This window comes from Anopheles maculipalpis, chromosome 3RL, assembly GCF_943734695.1.
Source record: "Anopheles maculipalpis chromosome 3RL, idAnoMacuDA_375_x, whole genome shotgun sequence".
In the NCBI taxonomy this organism is placed as follows: domain Eukaryota; kingdom Metazoa; phylum Arthropoda; class Insecta; order Diptera; family Culicidae; genus Anopheles; species Anopheles maculipalpis.
Genome location: NC_064872.1, coordinates 83,552,851 through 83,580,263, shown reverse-complemented (window position 1 = coordinate 83,580,263; position 27,413 = coordinate 83,552,851). Strand labels below are relative to the sequence as shown.

The window sequence follows — 27,413 nt, the reverse complement described above, 5'->3', positions numbered from 1 at the left end:
AAGAAAAACAAACAGTTTGCCTCTCATCTTTAAGCTGTTTTAACAAAACTCTTATTTGGGGGATGAAGAAGAAAACCGCGCACAAAAACCAAGCACCTTTCCCTATCTTCGTGAAGCATTTCTTTTTTTTTGCGAAAATTCGTTCTAACGGAAAATAAACCAAAAAACCACAACCACTCAACACTGCATGCTGGATGCAGTATGGGTATAGGTTTCCAAAAGATTCCCTAGTATTAAAATGTGAAAAACCCCACCCTTCCCCCAGAAAGAAAGATATACAAATAAACAAACGCGGTATAATGGCGCGAAACAAAAAAAAAAGCGAACCTCAACGAGAAAAATCAAATAAAGCGAACGCGAATCGCGTGTAATGAATAGATCCTAATGATTGAGTTGATGGATGGACGTCGTGCCGCCGTACCAGTGTGGCTTTTTTTCGTCCCATTCCAAGGGGAAGAATCGCGCGCCCCGTGTCCTTTATGGGGACGATTTGAATGCGTTACTGTTGAAATTTGTTTTCTTTTCCTCCCTATTTCCCATCTCACTAAGTACCAGAGGGGAAAAAGAAAGTCGGGAGGTAGGATAAGTATGTTTTTCTTTTCACACTCCCGGGTTTGCACCATTACTGTAAGGGTTCTCGCTCGGAATCGCAATATATCCTTATCCTACCCACCCAGCAACCCACCTGCTGCGCCAAGGATTTCCCATCCGTCTCTCGTCCCTTATCAAAGCGCGTTGGTTTTATTGAATTTAAGGTTCATAATGGTTTGCGTACTTGAGGTCTTACGCAAGAGTGAGAGGACAATGCGAAAAAAAGGGACCTCATCACCACAAACTCCGCTAACGCTGAGTTCTTTTTTGCATCACCACACCACTAATATCATTTTCCCTTTTCCCAGCAAGCAGCGCGAAGTGATGCGGTGTTTTCTTTTTTTTTATTTATTATTTTCTGTTCCCAGCAACATGCTGACGAACACGGAACAAGGGCAAGAAAAAAGTGAGATCGGCAGCAAAGCCATTCCCTTCGGGGTACCATCGCCACGCGCAATAAGCTGCAAATTAGTGATTATCCCACGAGCTAAAAGTCAATGCTGCGTCATGCAGCGGACTACCATTGCAGGATGTTTGCAGGAGACATGGATGGTTTTATGAAATTGAAACTTTAAGAAACAAAAAAAACCCCGTTGAGCTTGCGTACAACAATAACACTTTAGGGCCAGAATTAATAGCGGAGTTATCAAAAGAAAAAAGCGGCAAAACAATGAACGGCGAAGCACAAGAGTGAGTGTCATCTGTTGTTTGATGGCGGACAGAAAGGGGCTGCCCTGTTTAAGGCTAAACCGATCTTACGGGCCGGTAATTAAAATGCAGTCAAATGATGGATGATTCGTTACATCAGCTGTCTGGTTTTTCTGCTCTTGTTTGCTATTCTATTCGCCTCTTGTCGTTACTAAGCATTGCAGTCTTTTTTTTATTATTACTGTCAAACCGCTCTGCGTTGAACTCTTCAAATTCATATCTTCCGTTTTTGCTGAATGATTTTTCAAAAAATTATGTTTTATTAAAGTCTGTTGGAGGTTTTTTTTTTGACAACAACAAGTGCCATGCTTTGTTTCGTTTGCTCTCTTGTTAGGAACATTTTCGGTTGAGGAAAAAAATGAAGACTTTTCCGACGAGTCACGCGCATTTGCTTGGCATCGGGCGCACTGTGCGAGTTTGAAATTGTCATTTGCATCTGTTGCCCATAAAAAAATTAAAAAAAGTTCTTTGTTTCACTTTTGGAAGTAAAGGTTTTTTGATCTACAATATTTCGAAATGACTTTCAACTCTTCAAAAATAAATAAAACAAAATATCTGTACTAATACCTCCTTGGTGTTGGAATAATATTTACGCACGTTATAAACACATCATTCTACCCAATAAGAACCTCATATCAAACATAACTAATTTTTATTCCTCATCTTCCAACACCCCAAGAGCACGCTCGGCGAAGCAATAAAACACTTTTATGTTATCTCATTATGAATTTCATTCCATAGGGAAGCATTTTACACTTTCAAAAACCACCAAAACACTCACCACCAAGTATCATCACCAAGTACCGTCTATGGCAATATTCACCTTCACGGAGTGTTAAACAAATTGTTTGACGGTTCATAAAAATTCATCCTATCCTTTCGCAGTTAGCTTTTTCTAGCTACCCACCGGCCTGGCGAGGCTCCACATTATGCTACACTGCCAGGATATAAATGCATCTCACCTCACATTACGATTTGTATCTTTGGATTATGGCCGCTGAAGGAGAAGGCGAACTGGCGGATGGGGCTGAAACAAGCCGGAAAACAAAAAGAAACTCTCTCACCAAACCCTCATCATTGCCATCATAATCTTAAGAATCCCGGTTTTGTTTGCCAAAAGGTTTGCCGGGGTTTTTATTTCGCAACAAGCATTCGCAACACTTCCGGCCCCGGATCGTTTCTTCTGTTTTATGATCCATCTCTTCATCAGCGGCACCCATTCCTCTCATTTAACGCCTTCTCTTTACTGTCCCCCTTCTCCCAAAAACGGGCCAAGCATGTGTGTGTGTGTGTGTGTGGCTGTGTGGATTGTGTAAAAAGTAAAAGAGAAGAAGACATATGTGGGATTAAAGATAACACCTCCAGCAGGCGCCCACTCATCGTTCCCAGCGTACGTGAAAGTGATATGACACAGGTTGGATGGGGCGAAAATGGGGTGCGAAAATGGAGTGGTGAAAATTCAGTTAAGTAGCAGTCAAAACAAATCCACAATGTTGCTCTCCATTTTAATGCTTCCCCCGTAGCAATTCACTTGCTTTCGAACGAAATTGTAGCGCCAAAATCCGGTATGGTCGGTTTTACGAGGATCATATAAATCCTTTATTTTAACACATTTTTTTTTTCGTGCACTCAAAAACGAAGGACACCTTCGAGAGCCAGAGGAAAATGTGTACTAGCTACGAGGGTAAGCGAGTGACACTGTTTGTTCTGGGTGCAACTGTGCGTCTTACTTCATATACAACAATGTCCTTTTCGAGCTTTTTTTCCTTAATGGTGGTCACTCGGGGAAAATGTTTCAATTTCTCGATGTCAAACCACTCATCGTGACATCGTGAATTCATGTTGCTTTAGTACGCGGAACGGACCACTGATGGAAACACATCAGAACTACATCACTAAACGTGTCATAACGGAGCTAAGGTGTCCCTCTATACACACGCTACCTGCGTACAACGGGTTGCATACTTAACGGGAGCACGTGCTGGAAGCGCAACAAGCTGCTTAAGTCTGCCGAACCGAAAACGAACAAGCGAACCCTTAACGATGTCCTTTTGCGTAGCAAGAAAAGAGATAAAAGGGACACCGTTACCAGAGGGTTCTTTGCAGAGCAGAAGAAAACCTGGCCACAGCAGCGGTTGGGGAGATCCTCACAACACACTCATAAACTGTCATAGTCAACAAGCACTTAATAAGGAATCATTTTGTTTCGCCGTATCTCCCGGTTCTGGTCCACAACCTTAAAACTTCCACCGCGCCAAGAAACACCCTTTTGGCTCCCGAGAAGTTTCGGGACCACAGAAAAGGTTCTCGCACACAAACACAAAAAAGGTTGTGACAGGATTCAAGATGAAAAATGGGTTTTGCAGAGTTACAGAAAGGCGTGGAAAATTGGAAAACACCAAGCGCCGAGATGAGCTTTCGCCTTTGCGGGTGTACCCGGCAAGAGTAGTCCTCTCGGGTCCGGGTATTATACTTTTAAATTTATTCCACACAACCGCCACGTTTCGAGCCCTTAGCAAGACATCCCATTTCCCGATACATCACTCACGGGTTTTGCTGCTTTCTTGAGGGGGCACGAAGGAATGCTGTGTTGTTCTTCGCGAAAATGCGTGTGCTTACTACTTCAAATACCATTATCCATCTTGTCGAGGGTGAAGCCATAATCTTTCACTCACCTGGAACGGGAAAGAGACAGAGAACGAGAGAGAAGAAAAGAGAAACAAAAAAACCATCAGTGATCATCGTTGACATCGTTCCGGCTTTAATCTAGTTCCGGCGAGATCTTATTTTTCCGCTTGGAAGGTTAAAGCTTGTTGCCGGCGTACCAGCACCTTTGCCAATAATTCACCTGTAAAACGTTAAACCTTCTGTTGTGCTACGTGCGTTACAAATTCACCCACGGGTTGGTAATGCATGGTCGGCGGTATGGCTGCTAGGCTGCTAGACGAAGCACACACACCGTTCGGTGGCCCGGACAGGAGTCAACCAGGAAGAAACCCCGGTCGCCAAACAAGGTATCGTAAATAAGAATATTAAAGCACCGAACGTGCACATTTTTATCGCGGAACATATTTTGTGCGCTACACTCGAGCGGCACGGCATAAATGGCATGCTTGTCTCGTTTCGGCGCGTTTCGTTCCCACCCGATTTCGCTACCATCACGCCACGACACACGACTGGCATCCACTGGTGGCGGGCGCTCTGTTGCAGCGAGTGGAATAGCATAAGGATCCGCGAAGGATTTCACCCAGGGTAAAAGGAGTGCGCATCCTTTTGCTCGATGTCCCACATTAGAATAAAATATGATCGTGGAGAAACGCCGCGGCCAAGCTTTACGGCCCACCCCACCCCCATTCCCTCTCTGTCACACGGGAAAATGAATTGCTAGCGAGCGACCAACCGATGGTGGAAAACACTGGCCCCAAACTCCGACATTTGTTTCCACACGGGAGCGTATTTTGGTGTTGCGGGTGCCATTTCCGGTGTGCGACACCTGCACACCTGTTTACCCGTAGGCAGACGCTTTTCTTCGTTTCTTCGTCGTTGGGAAAGAACCTTTCGTTTTTTTGGGAAGCGAAGCGAACACCTTGTCAGAGAAATGTCGCAAGTAGCAAAAAGGTACCACACACGTGTGACTGTGTTATATTTTTCCTTACTTCTTTCACTTGTTCCACTCAAGCAACATTCTAATAACAGCACTGGAAAAGCACTGGTGAAATGGAAACATATTTCCACCACCCACCCTGCATGCTTTCGCTGTGTGTTTTTAATGATTTCCAACGTGTAAAGTATGTTATTTGGGTGCTCAAATTTATATCCTGCCGCTTCCTGGAGGTATCCAGGGCTGGTGAAGCGAAAGCACGCCTAAATGTAGGCAAACCGCACTGTCCTTTCTCGAAAAATGCTACCCAGTCAAGTGGCCCAAACAAAACGGACATCCGGGACTCCGGTTGGCGTGCCTAGCGTCAATGTTTGCGGTGCTGCTACCGGAAGCGGGGGCTGCCTGCTATCAGGGCTACCAGAAGGTGTCGCTGAAATATGACACACAACATGTCCGTGTCGGTGTGTGTGTCTTCAAGCGATGATGTGGATTAAGCTTTTCTTTACATTTTCATATTAAATCGTGAAAATGGAGCGACATGCGACGTTTCACCCACGTGAGTGTATTACTCTATTAGCGCACTTTTGTTTTGAGGTGGTTAGCTAGAATCTAAATTGTGGCTTGTTTTATCGTCTTATGTACATGCATTGCTTTCCCACATTTTTATGGAAACATGCAACTAAGAAACAAGCAATTCATCACCGCCTAACAAGCGGTAGGTCGTCTTTTTGATGTTGGGGAAAAGGTAAGGTGTTAAAAAAATACATATAATCGATCACACAGTATAAAACGTAATTGATAACCAGTGCGTGAAGTTGCCAGTGCCTCGGGACGTACATTGCGCTTTGATGTTTTCCCAATAACCCGTTAAACGTTACGTGGAATCTACCGTAACGGACTGTCCAGTATCAAGAAGCATCAAACCATCAACAGTGCAAACGATGCCCGGAATCGATTGTAATGGATGCCGGCAACCAGAAACAGGAACAAAAAACCGACAATCATTCTCACAAGTGTGAAAAGAAGATGTCTCTGCCAACCGCCAACTACATGTTCCAGTACACCCACACACACATTCAACTGACGGAACAGGATGTACCTTTTTCCCGTGCTCAATGTGTGTACGCCTTCATGTGTGATCATAATTTTTCCGCTCCGTCGCTACCGTCCGAACGTACGTGGGGGATTTTTCACGTTTGGTTCAGGATCAGGTCAGCTACATAGCCCACCCACCCATTCGCGGTTAGTGTCCATTTTCCCCCTCCAACCTTAGCCAGGCGTTACTGGGGCCGAGAACCGTAAGAGCAAGCGAGAGCGATCCAATGATCTGGAGCGAACCGCACGAAACCGCCTGAAAGTATACATGACGCCATACACCGTACCATGCAGCAAACAATAACAAAAACGCAGAAATCCAACGAGACGCCGTTCGAAAGCGTTTCCGTTTTACCTCCGGCAGGCTGCCAGCGACCAGCTGCCGGATGAGCGGACGCTTCCGGATGAGAGCTCCGGTAGGGACCGTGTGTTTTTTTCTGTGTTGTTTTGCTTTCAGCACGACCTGTGTCGTTCCTTCTCCGACTAGCGAACAAAAACCCATTGGCTACCCTTGAAAGTACGGCCGGGAAATGGCCTTTTTTTGTGCGCCCCAGGTTTTCCTTCTACGACCTACGCCTTCACCCGCTAGATGGTTGCGTGTATGTATTTTCCCTTGTTTTCCACGGTAACAAACGTTTCCAGTTGAACGTCATCATACCACTTCCTACCCGCATCCTGCTCCTGTTAACTTGTTGGAAGTTTTCGGCTGGCCCTTTTTCGGACGCATTCAAGCGGATACATTCGCTACTCCGCCTGGACTTACGACCAACCCGAAACCGCGTTGTTTTGACCGCACAGGAATGAGCCAACTTTTTCCATCCACCACCAGCCAAACGGGTGAATCCTTTCTTCCACGCTCGTTATCATTTTTCCGCCGCCCGAAAGTTCCGTCGGAAAATGGGTTGCATTGTTCGATACTCACTCACTGCCCCCCCCAAAAACGGGACCGCGGTTTTGTAGCTCCGGAGACCCATGTCTGTTCCAACGAGCATGCTCACACCATCTACCCGTCGTGTCCCGCCATCAAACTCATTTCCTCGCCGAACTGCGCAACTTTTCCACTGCAAGAAAGTGTGTGTAACCGTGCGTGTTGGAGGTGCATGTTGTTTTTGCTTTATTTTTCACAATATCAAAAACAAAAACCCATCCATTCGGAATGAGACACAGAGAAAAGGAATGGGACGGGAATTGAGAAACTACAAAAGGGGATGATAAAAACACACACAAACACAAAACCCCAAATGGTCGAGCTTTGTTGTGGTCTTATTGAGCATACATTTTGATTAATGTGTGTGTTGGGCACCCGGCGAGGGAAAACCCGGCTTCGAATTGCACCATTTTTGCCATTGTTTTTATTTTTAGCGCCACGCTCTTGCCCTCCCAAAGCTGGTCCGGTTCGTAAGGTCACCGGGCAGGGTTTTCTGTTGGGCAAAACTTCACCGAAGCGAGATGAAAATGTCCGAGATGCCTGAACGCGCCCGTCCTGGTATTCGTGTGACGTTTGAGGCTTGGCTATTGTTTCGCGTTTCGGTGGATGTGGGATGAAATTTTTATTCATCGCTCGGTGTATGTGTCTCCCTGTTGGAAAAACTTTACCCGTGCCTTTTCGGCAACCAGTGTCCGGTGACCGTATCCAAAACGTGCGAAGCCCCCCGCCCCCTCCCCCGCAATTTCTGTGCTATTTTTGGAGAGTTGTAGCGCACTCTTTATGAACCAATTTCCCTTAAAAACAAAGACTAAATTGTGGGCATTGTGCAGTGTGACAACCGGGCGCTTCGGATGAAATGGAAATAAAGGCTGACAGATTGATTCACAAAAGCGTTCGTTTAGTTTCAATTAAAAACAGATGAATTCCTTTCGGAATTCTCGGAAGGGAATCGTTTGTAACAGATAATATGCCGCTTTGTTATTCCGTTCAACTATTCATTCGTTTACTTTACAGCATTTTGCTTTTAAAGTAAAAGGTTACTACACGCGCTCGCCTAAACTAGTCTCCAAAAGGTTTAATAAACTTAAAGATTCCCTTCACCATCACACATCACGCTCACATACGATCAACTCAGGTCATTAGTGGAAAATTGCTTTTGCTCCCTAATTTTCTAATGAGACTTACCGCATCCTGCGGAAGCGCAAAGTTCTGTCTTGATGAAGCAATTTCTGGAAGGAATCGCAGTGCTTGAGCACTCCCCCGGCAAAACCAAACTGTCTGTCACCTTCCGGAGGCCTAAAGGCTTTGAACTTTAGAACCTCGATTCGACACGATCAAAGACGCAATCATGCGTACACAAACACAAACACTTTCGCATGATTTTGTCACCCTCGGCAAAGAAATTAACCTAGACACTAGAGTGTGCCGTTACGCGTTGAATATATGTATTCCAGCACATTCACCTCCTAAGCCATACGTTGCCCAAAAATGTCCCTAGTTAGGATTTTGTCTGCTCCATTATTCTCCAGCCCTCCGTCTTGCAAAGCCCTAAGACATCCGTAACGAATACGACGTAAGATGCTCGACGTGTGCGTTCGGGCTACACACGGGAGCGGGTCACTGGGTCTGTTGCCCTGTTCGTCCTCAAATTAACAAATGACTTTCCACTCATCCAATTAAAAGCATCAGTACGACGACGATGCGCTACCGTTGTCTTAATAACGCGCCTGAAACGGGGGTTAGGCAGCAGGGGGATGGGCACCTTTTTTAACCCAATCCCGGCAACCGAACCCCGGAAGGTAAAACGGGGGTTTGACCCTCTCAAGAAAGTCAACCGTGCCGTGCCTGTGTGTCGTGCTGTGCGGTAAAAAAAGGGGTGCCACCAGTGTCGTACGTTTCGTGGAAACGGGAAAAGATAACTCCACCTCGCACAGAGATCCATACCATGCCGAAATCCTTTCCAGTGCTCGAGCACCGGTCCGATGCTCGAACGGCGACGACGACCTCGTCAACTATTCTCAATCAACGAATATTTTCCGGCTCGTAATTTTCACTGTCAAAGCCTATCTGTCCGAGTGAATCTGCCTCCGTCAGATAAAAGACCCCTTCGTTCGCGGGCTAGCAGCGGGGTTCGGGCCGGGCCAAACCCTTGTGTCGAGCTAACCCGTCCGTTGATTGGCAGTAGCGAGGAGTGGAAAAGTTATTTGATTAAAAATTCTTCCCCATACTGCCCGCTTGTGCGCTGGCATCAGAACGACAAAAATATTTCTAGCACAATGAGACTTTAAGATTTGAATTGAGGAAGAAAACATGCCGAAGAAAAGTAAAGCCAACAAGAAAGAATAGCATTTTTACGTTGACGTAGTGGTCGGGTTTAAAAAAAAGGCTGGTATTTGGATCTTGCTTAGGCTAAAACTGTGTATACAGTGTTTTAAATATTGCATACATTTAGGCTGATAGCTATTCACATTCGCTTAGACAACCGCTTTCCACCGTGTGCGCACCGATACGGTTTTGAGAGCCATACTTTTCATCAATAATTTCTCGTATCATTTGCACCGACCCCACAGCCTAAAGCTTCTTCATTTCGATTACACAAAACACGAGCAAAAACTAACAAATTCCCCGCCATACCAAAAGCATTGGGTCGCTATCGCACGGTATTTCGCCCGACCAATCAGAGCGTCCAACATGCCTCAACCTTTGGCTCTTAATTAAATTTTACACCAACACTTCACGGGGTGGCCCGTGCGGCCCGTTCCCCACGCCCACCACCATCAAAACCTGTTGCCACGCGCTGTTAATTAGTGCCAAATTTAATTTCAATCGCTTCTCGCGGTACATACTTTCCACCTAGGGCGCGCTTTCTACACGCACTCGTTTTGCGTGGGGCCATATTAAATTTTTTATTCGACCTGCTCCTCAAACACGTGGTTGATTTTCACGAGATTGTGTTTCAGAGCGCACCACACCACACACACACACGTACCAGATATAGATCAAAAGTATCCATACATTCAAGCATCCGCCTTCCGTTGAATGTAATCAATTTTAAACTCCCGGACGCTGTACGCTACGTTTGAACCCGGCGCGAACTGTCTTTTCCCATGACCAACGTAGCAGAGCTGTGGATTCCCTCGCTTAATGCCACGGTGGCTATGTGCGGTATCGTGTGCGAGCGTTTGGAGAAGAAAAAAAAGTCCTCCATTACTGTGAACCCGGCGTCGGCTTTTTTTATTTTGTCTTGCTGTGCCAGATATCATGTTCCGACCGTCGAGACCGTTTCCAGCTCTAGCGAAGGAAGCTATAGACACCAGCGCATAGCTCATTCCATTTCCAATCTATTAGCAGATTGTTTTTCAATCCTTTCACGCTCGCACACACGCACATACATGCGCTCATCCTACCAGGAACGTACAGTAAAGCCTACGAAAAGCGAGCTCTAAATCCCATCCCTGTATGCGCTTTTCCTCCTCCCGGGAAAGGGCCCGCTACCGAGTGAATTTAAATTATTAACACGAATAATAGATCAAAGGGATCTTCCCCGTCTTCCGGTTTTATGACACTCTGTGCATGGTGGGAGGCGAGGTAGTGGCACAAATGCGCAATCGGAATCGGTGAACTGTTGATTAGACGCCGGTATGCTTTTTCGCAAAAGGCTGCTGTTCTTTTGGTGAGCATTTGATTCTTTGCCCCGCACGACATTTGGCCGGTTGCGTTTTAGGGTGATTGAAATTTGAGTTTAATGGCAATGAGAAAGTAAGAGCGAAAAAATACACTTTTTGCTAGCTTCGATACATCCTGGACGTGCTCTAGTCAGGCGACGTATTGGATTTAGCCACTGTCTTGGAGTCGTTCGATATCTCCAAACATTGAGTATCGCTTTCGCTAATGAGATTGAACCAGATTGTCATCAAACAGGATGAAAATGGAGGTAAGTAACAACCACAAAAAAAGGCACAAGCTTCACTCTCTCGCATAAGAGATGTATCGGATCGAAAGGATCAACCATCCTACAGCACGGGACACAAATAACAATCAACATAACGCAGACAACATGAAACGCAATCCCCGGGCCGGCGAAACAAATTTCTTGCCGTCTTGCGAACAAATCACGGTGTCGATTTGGAGTGCAGTCACGCACGGCTGTAGTGTCCTTTTATCTTCCGGATTTGTGCGTGGTTTTTTTTCTCTCTCTCGTTGATTCCTTTTTTTGTATTTCAAATGCATCCTAACCAAGCGGCTTCTTTCGGATAGCAGCAATCCACCCTCCGGTTCAATCCTTCCCAAAACCGTTCACACTTTGGTCCGGCACCTGCCATCTAAATGCGTACATTGCGCTGCGTGGAGGGGTCCGTAGACCGTGGAACGATAATTAAAAGCGATTCTTTAATCAGCGTAAAACATGCAGGCACGTAGAAATCGTGTAAATCGAATTGTTTAGATGAGGGCTGCCGTTCACTTTTATTTTAAGGGTAAAATTAGTTCTCTTACGTAAACATTGAAGAGAACACGAGAAGACTAATTGTAAATAATATTAATCAATATTAGTTTTTAGCTTCAAAACGTGTGTCTTTTGTTTTTTAAATCATTTTCAGTCGAATCAACAAAAAAACTTAAAATTGCCAACAATTAAACGAAATGCGATTTTCTGTATTGCAATTTCACCTCACCAAAGCTAATTATGTATTTCATAATGCATATTTGACCGCATGCCCATACTGCACTAAATGAAATGAATGTTTTATGCATCGACTTCTGCAAACCACTAGGAGAATTATTTTTCTACGCATTCTACCCTTATTAAAAGTAATATTTGATCCCTTCAAGTTCCTGCAGTTAAAACGAGTATGAGCCTAAAAGTATGCAATCGCACGACACCGTGCAGATAGCGACGGTACGAGTACGGAAAGACGTCCCAGCTTTTCGAGGTAAACCCACACAAGTGCCTCGTAAAAATTCACAAAAACTCACAACCCAACAGCAATAAATTCGTCTTTGCGAGCCTCATGCATGAACAGTTGCGATAAAATTTTATGAATTTTTAATGATTCGCAAAACTAAAATTACGGATCGCATTCTCTGCACACTGTGTGTGTGTGTGTGTGTGTGTGCTTCTCAACGATGGTATCGAAATCCCGGCAGCAGGCCAGTGGCTGTGTCCCTGAAAAAAGGACCCAGGGAAACCCGTCAGCAGCTTAGTGTGAAATGTTTTCTTACCCTAAAATCTCCGGGTCCACCCCAATGCACCACACCTTCAGCGGTGGCAACCTAAGTTGCCCAATCGGTGGAAAAACTTCTCCAATTCCTTCAGGCCCTTTCGGGCAGGGAATTTGGCGAAAAATGGAAGTCGGGCTATCGGACAACCTACATGACGATTTCCTGTGACCATGCACACGAGACGGGAGTGGTATTAATCCTCATAAGAAGCTTAAATTATTCAACGTTAGTGTTGGGTGGAGTTGGTATCCATGTTCGTTGTGATTGCACCAGGGACCCACCACACAAATGGTGACAAAGGGCGTTGGAAAAACTTCAGGCCCATAAGTCCGGCACGGGGTCGAAAAATGAGGATGGAAATGAGAAGAGCGGGAAAAAGAAAAGAATCCCTGCAAACGATAAACACCGACGAAAAGGCATCGGACTGCAGAAGAGACCACCCGGAGCTCCTACAGTTTCTCGCGTTTTCACTTTGCATCAGTGGTTATCAAAGTGATGTAAAAATCCTCTAAACTTTAGCACACATGATCAGAACCAATGACCATCGGACGGCGGTTTCTAGGGTAAGGAGCTAGCAATTTTTCACTTGTTGGCTCATCACCCACTCAAGTAGTCAAGCGCTGTGTTTCATCCGTTCATTGTCCCTTGTTGGTACGAGTTTTCGGTACGAACAACGCAAAGAGATAGAGGAATTATGGTTACATCAACCCCCATCACCCCATCTTAAAGTGGCTATCACCATCGGCATAGAAAGATTGGAACAGAAAACAGAATTCAACAGCCACTGGGGCCGACCGAGCACATCGCACACGCTCAGTACTACAGCTCTCCGAAGGTGACGCAAGTGACGGGATTTATGGTTATGGTTATGGCCAACTGCTTTTTATCGCACGTTCTTTATCTTTAGGGAAAACCCTTTTTTTTTTTTTGCTCGTCCCAAACCCCCAACGCTGTTGCGTTCGGGATCGATTATTTTCGTCAACCAAGCTCTCGCCCCTCCGAAAGGCAAACGGAGTCTCGGTAAAGCGGCAATCCTTAGTTTTGGTCCGGACTTCCTTCCTGCGCAACTTTCGCTTCTTCCGTACCGGAACCAAGCGCTGCGTACTCCCTTTCACATTCTGGTCGCTTGTTTTCTGCCGATTTTGGTTTGCTCGTTTTCTGCCGGGACGCGTTACTCTAATGACGGGAAGGGGACGTTGGACGGTTGGGTAAGCTGGGGAGGCACAGAAAACAGCAGCAAAAATACACAGCCCCAAAAAGCTGTGTTTCTCGGCCGGCTAGTCGAACACAATTCTTTTTCGTCTACAGTTTTAGATGTTTCCGCCCGAGTTACTTGAAGAATTTTTCCTTTTCCCACTTTCAAAGCGTCCGCAAACGTATTGACTGAAACGGGTTGACATTTCCGGGTAGTGGTCCCACCCCTTCCCAATCCCAATCCTAGCTGCAACCGTTCGGTACGTGAATGAAATAGATGATGGTCATGATTGTTTTCCCTGATCCTGGGTCCTGCCATATTTGTCATTCCAAAAGAAAAAAAAGAAGAATTGTTTTCTTGAAGGTAAACCCTAAAATGGAAACAAAGCATCTGAAATGCTTCATTAAATTAGCTGCTTTATAAAACTGTCACTTAGTCAGGATACAATGAACCAAATTATCACATGCAACCATTTTGCTTGGGAAAATTGGTGTGTTCAAGCAGTTCGTTCTAAATTTAGAATATTTATGATAAAAGCACATCAGAACATGGCGTACTACACATTAAAAGTTTTGCGACGCAGATTAAATTTAAAACACAATCTCCCGGGAGGATGGCTCACGCATGGCTTTTGACGGTCAGTTTTTGCTCCCTACATCATCCACAAAACACTAAACGAACCGTGTGGAATGTTCTGACAAACCATAAAAATAATCACACACAGCAACGACAACAGCATTAAAAAAAAAATCTACCTTTTCCTTCCTTTTCTGCTCCCGTTTTGACAAAGGACAAACCTGCCTATCCTATCCATGCTAAATCCTGGAAACAACAAAAATAACAATGAATCTAGAACAAAAAAATAAACCTCCAGCCACCCGCCATCATGACCACACGGGCACGAGCCAGGAACGGACAACGAAAGGGAGAACGAGATTTACCGATTGTGGAATTATTTATAGCATAAATTATCTTGTCCGAACGGTTGTTCCGGTCGTGCAGCGAATCCGTACCGGCGGATCCGGATCTGATTTTGCTAACGATGCCACTCGGCAGGCCAGTCGCCTGATTTGTTGGTGGACCCACGCGCACGAAAGTAAATGGAAATGAGCCCGATGGAGACGTTTTTACCTCTGCTCATGGGCAGCTCGTCATGGGAATGGACGCACGGATGTATGGATTCTTTGCGAAAACAGCGTCCCTCCGTGACCATGAACGCTGCTGCACGCTCACGAAACGTGGAGAAATAAATCATGAAGCCAAAAACTGCGAAAAACTGCAGCTTCTACTCCAGGGAAAGAAGCTCGTGTGTCGCTCCCCCCTCTAGGGTGTCGCGAGCCAGATACGACAGCAATAATCATCGTAATAATACATGAATGTAGTAGGAAAGCTTCCTCCCCCAGCCGATCCTTTTGGATGGAGATCAATTCAACCGGACCTTTGTGCTAACGAATCCTGCCAGCGAACGATGAAACGGAAGAACTCGGAAAAATAAAATAAAATAAAAACCCTGACGGGCCAGTCCAACAACATCAGCAGTTCGTGTCTTGTTTTTTTTTTTCTCTCCTTGCTTTGCACCAAACCCCAGGTGTGTCCCTTTTTTCCACGCATGAAGGATCACTTTATTGGTCCAGCAAACAGCATCCCTCTCCCACCAACGCAGTGGTATTACACACGGGCAACACGGTCACCCTTTCCGAAGTGCTTGCATTGTACGTGAAAATTAAATTAAAATTAACTAAAGCAGACAAATTTCGCATCGCCACAGTTACGGTGAAAAACGAGCATCCGGAACGAAGACAACTATGCGGGGCAGACAACACACACACTCACATCCCTCTCCATTGTCTCCTTTCATCCCTTTTTCACCCTGCTCACAGCAGAAGCAACCCTCAGCGTACGGGCAATGAAATCAATGAATGCGCGATGGCGAGGACACGGAACGTCGGAACACATCGAAAGAATGCAAATTTCATGCACAAAAAAAGGGACTAACCTTTCGATGTCGAACATCGGGTTGGTGTGTTTTTTTTTTTGTGATAAAAAATGCAAACTTCTCCTCATCGGACACACTCATCCGGTGCTCGTACGCCGAGCACTCTATCCGGTTTGTTTTTACTTTCACCTTCAACCGACGGAGGATGTTGGCACCTCGTTGCGGAAAGTTCGGGAAAAAAAGATACCCAACCATGTGTAGCACGCGGGCGACGTAAAATACCTGGCGCAAACTGGAACATCGCATCGATTCGGTTCAGCCGGGACTCAGCCGGGAGACCGTAAATCGATTTAATAACGAGCGAAGAATGAATTCTGCATTTGGGCGCTACGCTAAGGACGCTACTGCCGCTCTCTGCACAGCTCGTAAATAACGCAACACAAGCGTCGTGTCGTGCGTTGTGGTCCCTTTGCTCCATCCAAACCATCCACTTGCCTCGTACACCCGCTTGAGTTGCGCCATCAAAAAGGATACAATTTGGCACGCAAATCGGCCACGCGTTCTACGTATATCGGAAACCGAAACCTTCCGGGATGGTTCAAGCGTGGACTGAAATGCACCGAGCAGTAATTATAAACAACCGGCAACTATAGCCTGCCTGTGTTTTAAGTGTGTGAAAGCTGTCTGATTGCTGCAGTTCCATTTGCATACTTTAGACTAAAGGCAGGTAGAGAGGGATGCGGATAGAGAGAGAAAGAACGAGTCCAACTCGAACAGACACGACCGATGTTCCGATAGCAATGTTCTATTAATATTTTATTACCAATTGGATAGCAATAATTAGCGATCATGCTCCGAGCGTGCAACGGTGCGAATGCGGGAAGCGAACTGGACGGATTGCTAATGGCATCGATCGGGGACAACTTCCAACGCAGGTGTGCTGAGTGTGCTGAGAGAAACGACCACAGGTTGCACCGTGTGATCGATTGAAAACGATTCTTTAATTGATTTCGACCGGAAGGTGCTAATGAAACTGTTCTTTGGTGGGATTATGGACAGTAATCAGGGTTTTTTTTCTCTACTGTTTATTTTTGTACTGACAATTCAATAGCTTGTTTCCCTACTAATGAGGCTACGTAATGGGGATTATTATAACTAATCGAAAACATTTTTCTTCTTTTCGCCTTTGGATATTTTTTAAAGATTTTCCTCAAAGTCAAAATACGGTTTTATATACGAATCTGATCCAAGGATTGTAAAATTATTAACAAAATTAGACTAACATTTTTTTTGTTTCTTCTCTCTCTCTCTCTTTCTCTTGTCCAATTCTTCATATTATTTTTCTAATAACTATTTTTATACACGTGCTAGTTCTTCGTAAAATTGAGCCTCAATTTGACTTCTTTACCAAATGTTCTATATGCGTTTTTACTGTTGGATATTACCCAACTAAAATTTTGGTCGATGAAATGCAAATGAAATAAACATCTAAAGTAATGTCGATAAATGTAACAAAACCCCCGACAGTTATAAAAATCTCGCTATGCATACATCACAAATTGATCAATTACCAACCACCAATACACGACGCGTTCTGTTGCGATGAATATTTTAGCTGACCCCACCGAACTGTTGCTTCTTGTTACACCTAAGCGATCAATTTTATCGTCTTACATCGTTCTTATAATAGCGCAGCAGAACCGCAAATAGGAACAAACTTTAAAAAAAAAGGACCATCTAAAACCATGTCACCAATCGCTCGATATCAAATCGATTATGCAACGAGGGAAACGGACAACCTGGTATTCATTCACGGGTGTTTCATTCGTTGTCAATTTCTGCGATTAAACAAAAAGCCCGCCGGTTGGGGGAGGCCAAAAGCCTTTGGCCAAAAGCATACATGGCACATAATCTCTCCCTTCATTTACGTGTCCCGCTTTGGACGGGGTCAGAGTGCGTGTGAAGCGTGTTTTGTTGCGGTGAACGCTGTCAACGTTTAAATTGATTTATCCATTTCCGATCGATTGACGTAAGTGCTTAACAGTGGCAGATGCCATAAGTATATTATACGTCGTCGGGAAATCAAACTGTGTGTGCTTTTTTTTTTTTTGCTGTACCATTTTTAAATTCCATGTTGTATGGGATTTTTTATTCGATTTTCTTTTTTTCCTCTATGTGTGAGTGTGTGAAATGATTATCATTACGGTCATTAAATCAACTGCAGCGTCGAAGCGTACTCTCACCCGTTCTACAACCACAGTCTTACAATGCAGCACACTAGCAAGCACGGGGAAAAGATCGAATCGGGAAACAAAAAACCACACCAGCACGATGGCAGAAAACAACAGAACCAGAAACCATAAATTCATCTGCGTCCGTTAATCCGTCATCTCCGCAGACACTTTACACTTCCCGTTTTTATTTTCCTACACGGCGATTCCGGCGTGCACCAAGGCGGTGCTCCAGGAATGGTGACGGGAGGAAGCTTCGGAACGTTGCTCATAAGAATGCAGATTTTCCGACTTTCCGTTCGAGTGATTTTCCGCACAGCACCGAGACACTGCAGCAGCACTTTGCCGTCGAGTGAGCGCCAATCGTAAAATCGCTGCATTATAGCCACCCACCATGCACACTCACACTAGCCGTGCGAGAAATGGGTAGAAAAGCTAAATGGCCCAACGCTGCAAATGACTGCCGAACGTCAATCGGTGGAAAATCATTGGGAAAAATAACGCGCACAGTACGGACCGGAACGTGGAACAAACGAGCGAGTGCGATAAATCGCATCAGCGTGAAAGGAATCTGGAAAAGCAGACGCCCAACGCACGCCACCTCCTCATGGCAAATGCTAGGAGAGGAGTGTAAATTTATTTGGATTTCGGTTCGATTTGCATATTTTATGCATTGATAAGTGGAACAGCGCATCGAGCGAATGCGAATATGAAATTGATTTTTGCCCACTGCGACGCGATCCCTGTGACTCCATCGTTTGGGATGGAGCGTTGAAGGAGGAATGCTGCCGAACAGCATTTCTGTTTTTATTGATTTTTTAATCCATCCTTTACGGACGCCTTTACCCTTTTGGGGCACCCACAGTACGGTGGACAAGCGTAAAAAGTTTCCTTTTCCGCCCTTACGGAATAACTTTCACTGCTATCGATTTCGCTTCTGCCGCTTTGTCAGATAATTGTTTTTATTCAATGTTTTGCACCATTGGGTTGAATGGTATTTAATTAATCGTGTTTGCGAGTAATGTGCGTTCCCCACGTGCCTTGCCCTGTGGGAGAATGCGTTCGAAGCGATAAGCGCCTAAAAGTATGCAATGAACACGTTTTTCAATTTTCACCGACAGGATTCAGGATTCTACATGGGAAATAATTGGTTTATAAAACAAAATAAAACAAAATACTATGTTCATGCTTATCCAAAGGATAGCTTCTTCATTTCGTCCTGTTAAAAAAAAAACATTTACGAACAGTTCTCGCTGTCCGATCGCAAAATCTCGCACCATCTCCAACTGTCACGTATGACTGCGGATGCACGTCGCACCATAATTTGCTGCCAATGTAGTTCCACCCATTTACCGAGTGGCCAGTATGGAAAATGTGTTCCACCCATTTTCACGTGCGTTGCGTAGTTTTCCTTTCAGGCAGAAAAGTGAAGTGAAAAAATCCTCAACAGCATTCGCAAAAAAGTTGTGACCCAATCCCGTGTGGACTGCTTCAAAGAAAATGGAAATCTTTCAGGCAAGAAAGTGAGAAAGGGTAAGCGATACAGTAGCCACCATTACGTTTTTGCAAACCGAAATCACAAACACCGGGAATGTCGATCACGGCGTGCGACTCCCGGCTTTTTTTCCTGGGCAAACAAAAAATCTGCAACAACCAATGTGATCGTAGTTTGAGTAGTTTCAACCTCATCACAACCACTATAGTACGAGCACCAACTCACCCACCATAGTGAAGATGGTTCGTTTGGGGAAATAGTGCCAGTGCAAACGGTGGGATCACTCTCTAGAATCACCCAACCCATTTGGGAGACCTGTTATATGGGTCCCTTAATAGACATAAAGTCGCCAGAATGTATAACAAGATGACGCAAACATAATTGGATATTTGATACCGTTTCGCTCGCTTCGTGCCTTTCCCTCGGTACTTGGTCAGCTTGAATGACCCCTCCGTTAAGGGTCTGCTAACGTACACGGACAGCAGCAAGAATAGACTTGCTGAAACCGAAACGGTAGCAGCAGCATCACATTCAATTCCCATTCACTTCCAATGCAGACAGGACGATGGTGTAACGGTAAGAGCTCGGGACGACTTTCATTCCTACTTAATACTATTCGGTGGCCATTAGCAGCAACGGCCAGAATAACAATAAAAGCAGTCAACATTTCAGCGCGCTCACACAGGCGCTTCGGCGCCTTGAGGAATCCCGCACCAGCATGTTCTGCGCCACACTCCACGGCCCCCAATCCAGTTCGGTCCAGTTCGTCTTAAACTTTCAACAACAACAAGCAGCGAATGAACTGAACCTTTCACTTCATTTGACTCGTTCCATCCGAGCGGTTGTTCCCTCTCCGATTGGGAAACCACGGCCGACTGCCGATTGCGAATTTCCAATTTTCCATAAAAGAAAACACCCGCACTCGGACCGAACTGCACAACAGCAAGGGGAGAGCATTTGTTTGGGGAATTCTTTCAGCGCGTTTTCACGCTTTTCCTCGAAAAAGGGAAACAGGCACGTCCATCGTGCCCGTTGCTTTGGTGTTAAGGAATTGGAAAACCACCCAGAAGTGCGACGGCGAGATGGCTAACATTTTCCCTTTAAGCTAACCATACCTCCACCGGCCAAGACAGACGGCATCAGCCTAATCCCGCCCGAGCTAAACGGGAGATGCTTTTAAATTCTGCTGGTTTATTTCTCAGTTTTATTGCCGCACCCGAGTTTTCGTCGGTCACTCGGTCCGAAATGAGTTCAAGGATATGTTTTTTTTCCCCCCCGGCTGATTTCTAAGGTCCCGCGCAAAGTAAATGTTTGTTTTCACGCTGCCATTTTATGCGCTTTCTCTCTTTCGGTTCTTCGTGTTTCTGGAAGTGCGTGTTAATGAAAACGAGCCGTCCGCGTTGTGACTGTGGAAATTTAGGATTTTTTTTTGTTTTGTGCACCAAAGCACAGAGATGGGAGGTTGGACAAAAATATCAAAAACTCTATTTCGTTATTTGGGGCAGCTCCCGGGGGATGTTGCAACACCGGAATTGGGGACACCACCGACATGGTACCATCGTGCCAGGAAGTGAACGAAATGGCACATGGCTTTGATTTTGATTATGTTTACGTTTACGGCAAACTGGCATCGCCGGAATCGATCGGAATGGACATTTGAGGGCGGTCAATGGTGATTTGATGTGATTTTTTCATTAGGCTCTGGGGAGGTCATCAAATTGGGTAGGACGTAGGAGTGGTTAATTTCGATAGCATGATCCAGTGACCGTTTCCGGACAGGTTATACTTGAGGACTTCTCTTTTAAGGAAAGTATTGAAAGTATATTTCAAACAAGAAAACTTCAAGAACTGTCATCATACTCTTGATGACTTAATCTAACGAATCAGACATGTATTATTGCTGCTGAACGAAATGGTTCTTAATCACCACGCCGCGTACAATCAGCACAACAGTAGCAGCAGCAAAAAAAAAACTCCCCTCAAAGTTGACCATTCTTCTACTCCAACAACTGTAATCCTTTAATCCCTCCGCAAACACTATCCACAAAAGTGGCGACTTTCTCACGCAATCCTGATACCGAAAAACGCAACCCGGCCACTGCTGTCCGGCGAACAAAACGGCGACATTAGCATTGTAATGCGTATCACTTTAACCATCAACAGCAGATTACATAAAGTTAGAATTATGTTAGAACACCCAGAGTGTGCCCCAACGTACCACCGAAACGACCAACGCGAACACGATTTACCTTGCTCCGGGGTGAAGGTGAGTGAGAAACATTCACGTTCGTTTCGTTAGCATTCGGGATGCCACTTCTTTTGCCACTTGCCCAACGCATAGCTGGATGCGGGGATGCGGGGAAAATCATTCCCATTTAAGGCACGTGCACCTGCAGTCCATGTACCATTGGGTGGGGAATGTCCAGCCCTGTCGTCGCTCGTCCCATTAGCTAATACCAATTAAACGGAGCAACTAGCGGTGACTCTTGTCACGACACATGCACGCACGCTCGCACGCACGCACACGGTCGGATAACGATAGTGGAAAACAAAAACATTTAACTGCCCACCACTACTCACCGTTGTACAGGATGGTTGACTCGCGCGTGGCCGCTTCCGGCGAATGGGGCGGTGGGCTCGGTGCCGTTGCACCGGCCGTCGGTGAGGAAGGACCCCAACAGGTGGCTACCGTACTGCCGGTGGACTTGCTGCTGGCCGCTGTGGCCGTTGCTGCCGCCGGCGAATCACCCACAACGTCAATTTCTTCATCTTCCTCGCCGATCTCGCTTGGCTGGGTTTGTGTCGTTGCGTTGCTCTGCGGTTGACTACATTCAGGCGCAACCGACGTAGACGAGCTGGATGTGGTGCTACTAGGACTACCACTGCCACTACTACTGCTACCACCACTACTACTACTGCTGCCGCCGCTTGTTCGTTCTACCGTAGATGGTGAAGATGCTACCGGGTGTGGACTGTTTGTGCTAATGCTGGCGGTGGTGGTCGTTAAAGAGGATATCGTGTCCGGCTCTTGCTCGGTGGCTGGTTGTTCTTCTGCTCGGTCGGGCCATGGATAGGCTTTCCACTTTTTTGCCATCAAACAGCGGGGCATTTTGAAGACGTGTGTGTGTGTGTGTTGTGTGCGGAGTACCGTAAAATTGGGGATGAGTAGGAAAACTTAACAGCACTTCCGGGTGCTCTCTGTGTATCGTGCTGACCAACGACGCCTTCAATGAACTCGAGAACTGGTAAGGATTACGATCAGGTACTTCTAAATACTGCTTTCAGCACACAAGTGCATCGATTGCTGCTGCTCCAGGACCCTCCTCACGGTCGGCGGAGCCGATCCATCGCAAGTCCCTCGACCGCACCCGGATTGTTTCGAATCGATTTTTATCTCACGACCAAACGGGACCGTAAATCAATACTACTGGTTGCATTTGCTCGCATGGAGGTAAATACTCTAGTGCCACTTCTGGAACTTATAGGCGATAGACGTTTGAAGATGGTTCCTTCCGGGCCCGGTCCCAATTGTTGGTGTCTGTTGATTTTGCCGTCACCGTCTGTACTCGTTAGGAGTGTACTGTATTGCTCAACTTTTTTGTTTGGCTCACAACACCAAAGCAACAGAATTGTACGATGTACCTCTTTAGGGTACGGTTTCTGTTTTATATCCGCACAGCACCCCACCGATACGTGCTGGGACGTGAGCAGAGGATTCTCCGGAGAATTCCCGTCGTGGCAACTGACGCCTCGTCCAGCACCGGGAAGGATAGAATAAATTTTACGCCAGAACGTGACACAGATACGAAAGCACTTTCGTACCGAAGTGAAACGCCGCGGAGAAGAATTGGCTGGAATTGTTTGGGGATCCGCTAGGATCGAGCACATGCACTGCGGATGGGCATGAAGAATTGCAGTCCCGTTGCCAGTAACGTTATCTAGCGAATCTCGCACACACGCACAACACGCACACGAAGACTTTCACGGATACGGTTAGCAAATGTTTAGTTTAGCAAACTGACGCGTGAAAAACAGCAAAATACAATCACCAGCACCAAAGTTTCGCAGAAACGAGACGAACTAGAAACGCAGAAATTGACTCGATTGCTAGTACGGGCGAGTTTCACGCGCACCAAACGCACCATACCCAATAGTAGTAGTGAAGTAGTAATCCGTAACAGTTAGAGTCCATATCAGCCACGAACGACGTTGGGGCATGCATTCGGTTCGGCCCCAAAATTGTAATAAAATCAACGGAAACAGGCTCACACTAACACAACATTCATTCCTTTAGCCGGGCTGCCTTTATCCTTCATTCGACTCAAGCCACCGGATCTGGCAGGACGATTTATTTCACTGCTTCGGAATCGATCGAGCTGCTCCGGCACAACTTCTTCTTGGGCCCACCGCACCTTTCGCTCGGTTGCCTATTGCTTTTTTTTCACGGGCTATATTGCTTTGCTTCCTATTGCTTTTCGGTTCTAAACCGCTGGTTGCGGAGTTGAGTTGATTTCCGTTTCCTCTTTATCCATCTGCCATTGCATCAGAAGAAAACAGTGGCAGTCACTGTTGCAGACGAGTTAGGCTCAGGATGGCTTAGAGTTCCAGTTTACACTTAGAGTACATACGGAGGACAGACGACAGACTTTTGCTTGCGACAGAATATACACACATACAGGATATAAGCACAGACGGAGAAAGTTCGTCGGATCGGTCGTCCTGAGTTGAAAAGTACGAGTAGTAGAGGCAGAAAAGTACGCACACTTCATCAACTGCACATTGGCAAACGATACAGCTGAGGAAAATGGCCAGAGAGATTTGCCAGACCTTCCGGTACCCGCGCTAAGGACAGTTGAGCGGGTTGACCAAGTGAAAGTAGAACGACCGATAGTAGTAGCGAAGGAAGGTGTTACATTATCCTAGTTCACGGCGGTACACACTGTAGCTTCCCGAGGGTTGTCGAACCCGGTTCATCTGCATCCGTGCATCCGTGTAACCGGCAGACGGTGTGGCAGACCGAAAATGTTGTCGTAACACTGCATTGAATCCTTTCCGTTTCTTTCCGCTGCTTTGCTACTGCTGTATCCTCGCACAAGCGATATGACGCAAAGCAGACACACATACACACCAAAACTGCACTCAAAAACTCATCCGAAAAACTCCGACGAAATGGGAGTTAAACCGAAACGACACCAAACACGCGATAACGTTTGCACAGTTGCTCATTGCTTAAGAAGCCACGGTCACTTAATTTCGCCTTTCTGTCACACTGCAGCCCTTTGGTGTGTGATCAAACTGATTCTCACACCGAACCTAGCTGAGTAGATTAGTAGATCATTGCACACATGCACACCGCACTACTTACTATAAACACTATTTATTGCTTTTGGGAACTGATTTTACTGCTCTTAAATATGCACTACGTTGTTTACACTCTGACAGGTTTTGTGGCTGGCCACTTCGTTCCAGGACAGAAGAGCAGAGGAGCAGAGGAAAAAAGCTAGATGAACACTAACGAGAGCACATAAACCAAAACACACTATTCACACACGCACTCACGTGACAGATGATGGCGAACAGTTTCCAGTGTAGCAAAACGCTGAACGGTGGACCCGGAAAACAGGAAATCGAGAGCGGTGCAAGGGGGTCAACACCAACAAGTTCGTGTAAAAATGTAAATGTACATGTAAACAGAAAAAATAGTTGATACAAGAGTGATACGAGAGACAGAAAAAAGTATCGGCACGACAACCGCACTGTACGAACCGTCGAAGGCGTTTGAATCCTGGCCGGCGCCGTCTAGTTGCATTTATGAAACCGAACCTTTGCCGAATTCCCGAAACCCGAAGCAATCCTGCCGGTGGCACTTCGTCCTGATCGGCCGTTCGGGTGCGTTCGTGAGGGTTTGTGTGTGCGCGCGCGTTTCCGGACCGCACCGCACCACCCAGGGTAGCTTTGGTCCGGGGGTTCGTGCACGCGAACAAGTTGCAGTCACCCGTGCTGCTTCGAGGCTTGCATGCAAGTTTGTAGCGCTGGAAGGCCAAAAATGTTCGGAATGTTTGGTTCGGGCTGTGGGTCGGCACCAGCAACACGTTGGTGTACATAAGCATAACGCAACAAATGATACCACAGCAAAGAGCAAGCCTGGCCTAGCGTTGGAAGCCCTAGCGCTGCTGGTGTGCTTGTGTGCGGTTCGGCTTTCGGTTCGGGTTGAATTTTTCCCCTTCGCCGAACGCAGGCAGCGCTGGCTGTTGTGGCTGGTCACCCTGTAGATTCATTGCGTGTAGTTTAATGCTTTATGCTCTGGCGGTTTCTTTCATTTCCTCCTTCTGATATTCTAACCGGATCCGCTCTGTTGCAGTCGCTCTCCCATCGAGTCGCTTATACGTTGGCCCTTTCTACATCCGGCTGACGCGTGCCACGGACTCATTGTTGATATCTTATTCCTATCGGCCTGTATCCTTTTCCATTCCTTTTGATCCTGTTTTTTTTATTCTCTCCAGCAACATGCTCTCTCACTTTTATGGCTCACTGTCTCTCCCTCTCGGCACCGCTAGTATGAATGAACTTTTATACAGCGATCTTGCTTCGCCGACGTTCTTCTCACTATGCATTTCCTCACAACTCATATCAATGGGTTCTCACTATGAACGTGCCTACTTCTCAATTCACTTGTTTTGCGATTTTTGCTGCTGTTGCACAACGTGTTGCCACGAGCCAAAGCCATAACTACGATTTAAAGTTTACGCACGTGCTCAATATTGCAGATTTTCCTGTTTTTCTTTTCACCTTTCACTTTGTTGTGAATTGGTTTTATTTCCGCATACAACGCTATCTTTCGAAAGGCAAAATATGCCCGATAACACTTGAGGCGAATATTGCATAAGGCTTTGTTTAAATTGGAGAACGCATTCCATAGAACTTTACGAAAGTAAAAATTGTAAGAAAGAAATTACAAGTTATATTTATCACTCATTTGCTTTAAACAAACAGCTCGCTGATCACCCTCTAATTCTACGTTCTATTCAAACAAATACACATTTATGTTACAAAACCAAAGCCTATCGTGCGCTTACTTTATTGCATGGACTTCCGTAACACAGTATGCAACAAAAACTGGCTTACTTATCGCTAAAGATTATCCTTCTTACAGCTAATGACTGAGAAGTTTTTTTTGGTGTGTATCATTTCGTTTGGCTACTTGCAAAGCTGGAAAATTCTACACCACATTTTAGCAAACTAGTGCTTTGCTATATCACCTAAAGCTTCCAGCGCTTCCGACGAAACGAAAAACGTTTCCATGCGTGTTTGAAGATCGTGAATTGCACTCTTAATGTGTCCCAATCCGTTTAGGAACAGACTCAAAAATGATTTTGAAGACTTCTTATCGGTTGATTCGGTTTCATGTGAGTGAGTGTCCTCCGCGAGCTCCATATCTGTCTGTTCCGGTACCGTTGCAGTACAGTCAGCTGATGGAATTGCAGATGCTTCTTCCTCCGCATCAGTTACAACAGTTTCGGCTATCACGTGCTCTTCCGGATTGCTTACGACAGGATCAGCTTCAGTCTTTTGTTCTTCCACTTCTTTCAGTGGTTCAGGATCGCTTTCCTCGGGTTGTGTATCTACTGGTTGATCGGATAATCCTGTTGATGGCGGTGCAGTGTCCTGATCCTGCACCACGGTCTCATTTTGGACAGATGGGTTAGAATTGTCTGGTTTGGCCATACGGATGCGCCTTGGTGACGCAATTGCTGTTGAGACTGCTACCACCAGGAACAGCGAAAGTAATAGCGTTTGTTTCATCTCTAGAATCAGAATAAAGTAATTTTGTTAACACTCACAAACAAAGATGAGATCTACCGAGTTTTACATACTGTATTTTGTTGTTTCTTTTTCAATCTTTTTTCAAAAGGTTTTGCTTTCTCGAACTGGCGAGTTTTGTGCGTTCCTCAGTACCCCCTGCAACGAAATGCTAGGTAGTATTCTTTCTACATTCCACTTTATATAGCTTACTTCATACCTACCGACTTCCTTACACCTTGGTGGACACTTGCAACACTGTAAAGTAACTGGCATAGAACCACAGCTACATCTTATCGCTCGCGGATAGACTCGAGTCGAAAAACAATTCCTCACTCAGAACGTGCCCAGCGGTACAAATATGCAAGACTCTCTGTAAACCATCTTTGGACAGAACGTCACGTGTTTCACGACGACAGCCAAGCGGATGCACTCGTATTAATTCACGTTACTCAACTGTGACTGTGAGGTGCATACCAGACGACTCGCACCAAATATTGTATAACCTGTTTACTAATCATCAAAAGGCTTTAACGATTGCATAATGTTCCCCCACAAACACACTCGCGCATTCCAATATGCCATTTTGGTTAGAAAAAAAAAACACTGTTAA

At 45.7% G+C, this 27,413-nt stretch overlaps 4 protein-coding genes across 4 annotated transcripts in view; 1 reads left to right on the top strand and 3 right to left on the bottom strand.

The window, feature by feature from the left end:
* The window catches only part of LOC126561662 (fez family zinc finger protein erm-like), a 57,898-nt gene extending 35,770 nt beyond the window's left edge, over positions 1 to 22,128 (bottom strand). The window contains exon 1 of the mRNA XM_050217949.1: positions 21,581 to 22,128. Within this exon, the coding sequence (XP_050073906.1) occupies positions 21,581 to 22,109 (529 nt within the window). The 5' untranslated portion in view covers positions 22,110 to 22,128. The remainder of the gene's footprint in view (positions 1 to 21,580) is intronic.
* LOC126562538 (ribosome biogenesis regulatory protein homolog) overlaps positions 1 to 27,413 on the bottom strand; it is a 416,320-nt gene that overhangs the window by 185,054 nt on the left and 203,853 nt on the right. The gene's annotated exons all lie outside the window — the stretch shown is intronic.
* The window catches only part of LOC126561880 (ras-interacting protein RIP3-like), a 437,929-nt gene that overhangs the window by 225,727 nt on the left and 184,789 nt on the right, over positions 1 to 27,413 (top strand). The window lies entirely within an intron of this gene.
* On the bottom strand, positions 26,240 to 26,803 carry LOC126561079 (uncharacterized). The gene has a single exon (XM_050217025.1). It carries the CDS (start codon positions 26,801 to 26,803, stop codon positions 26,240 to 26,242), a length of 564 nt encoding a protein of 187 aa, XP_050072982.1.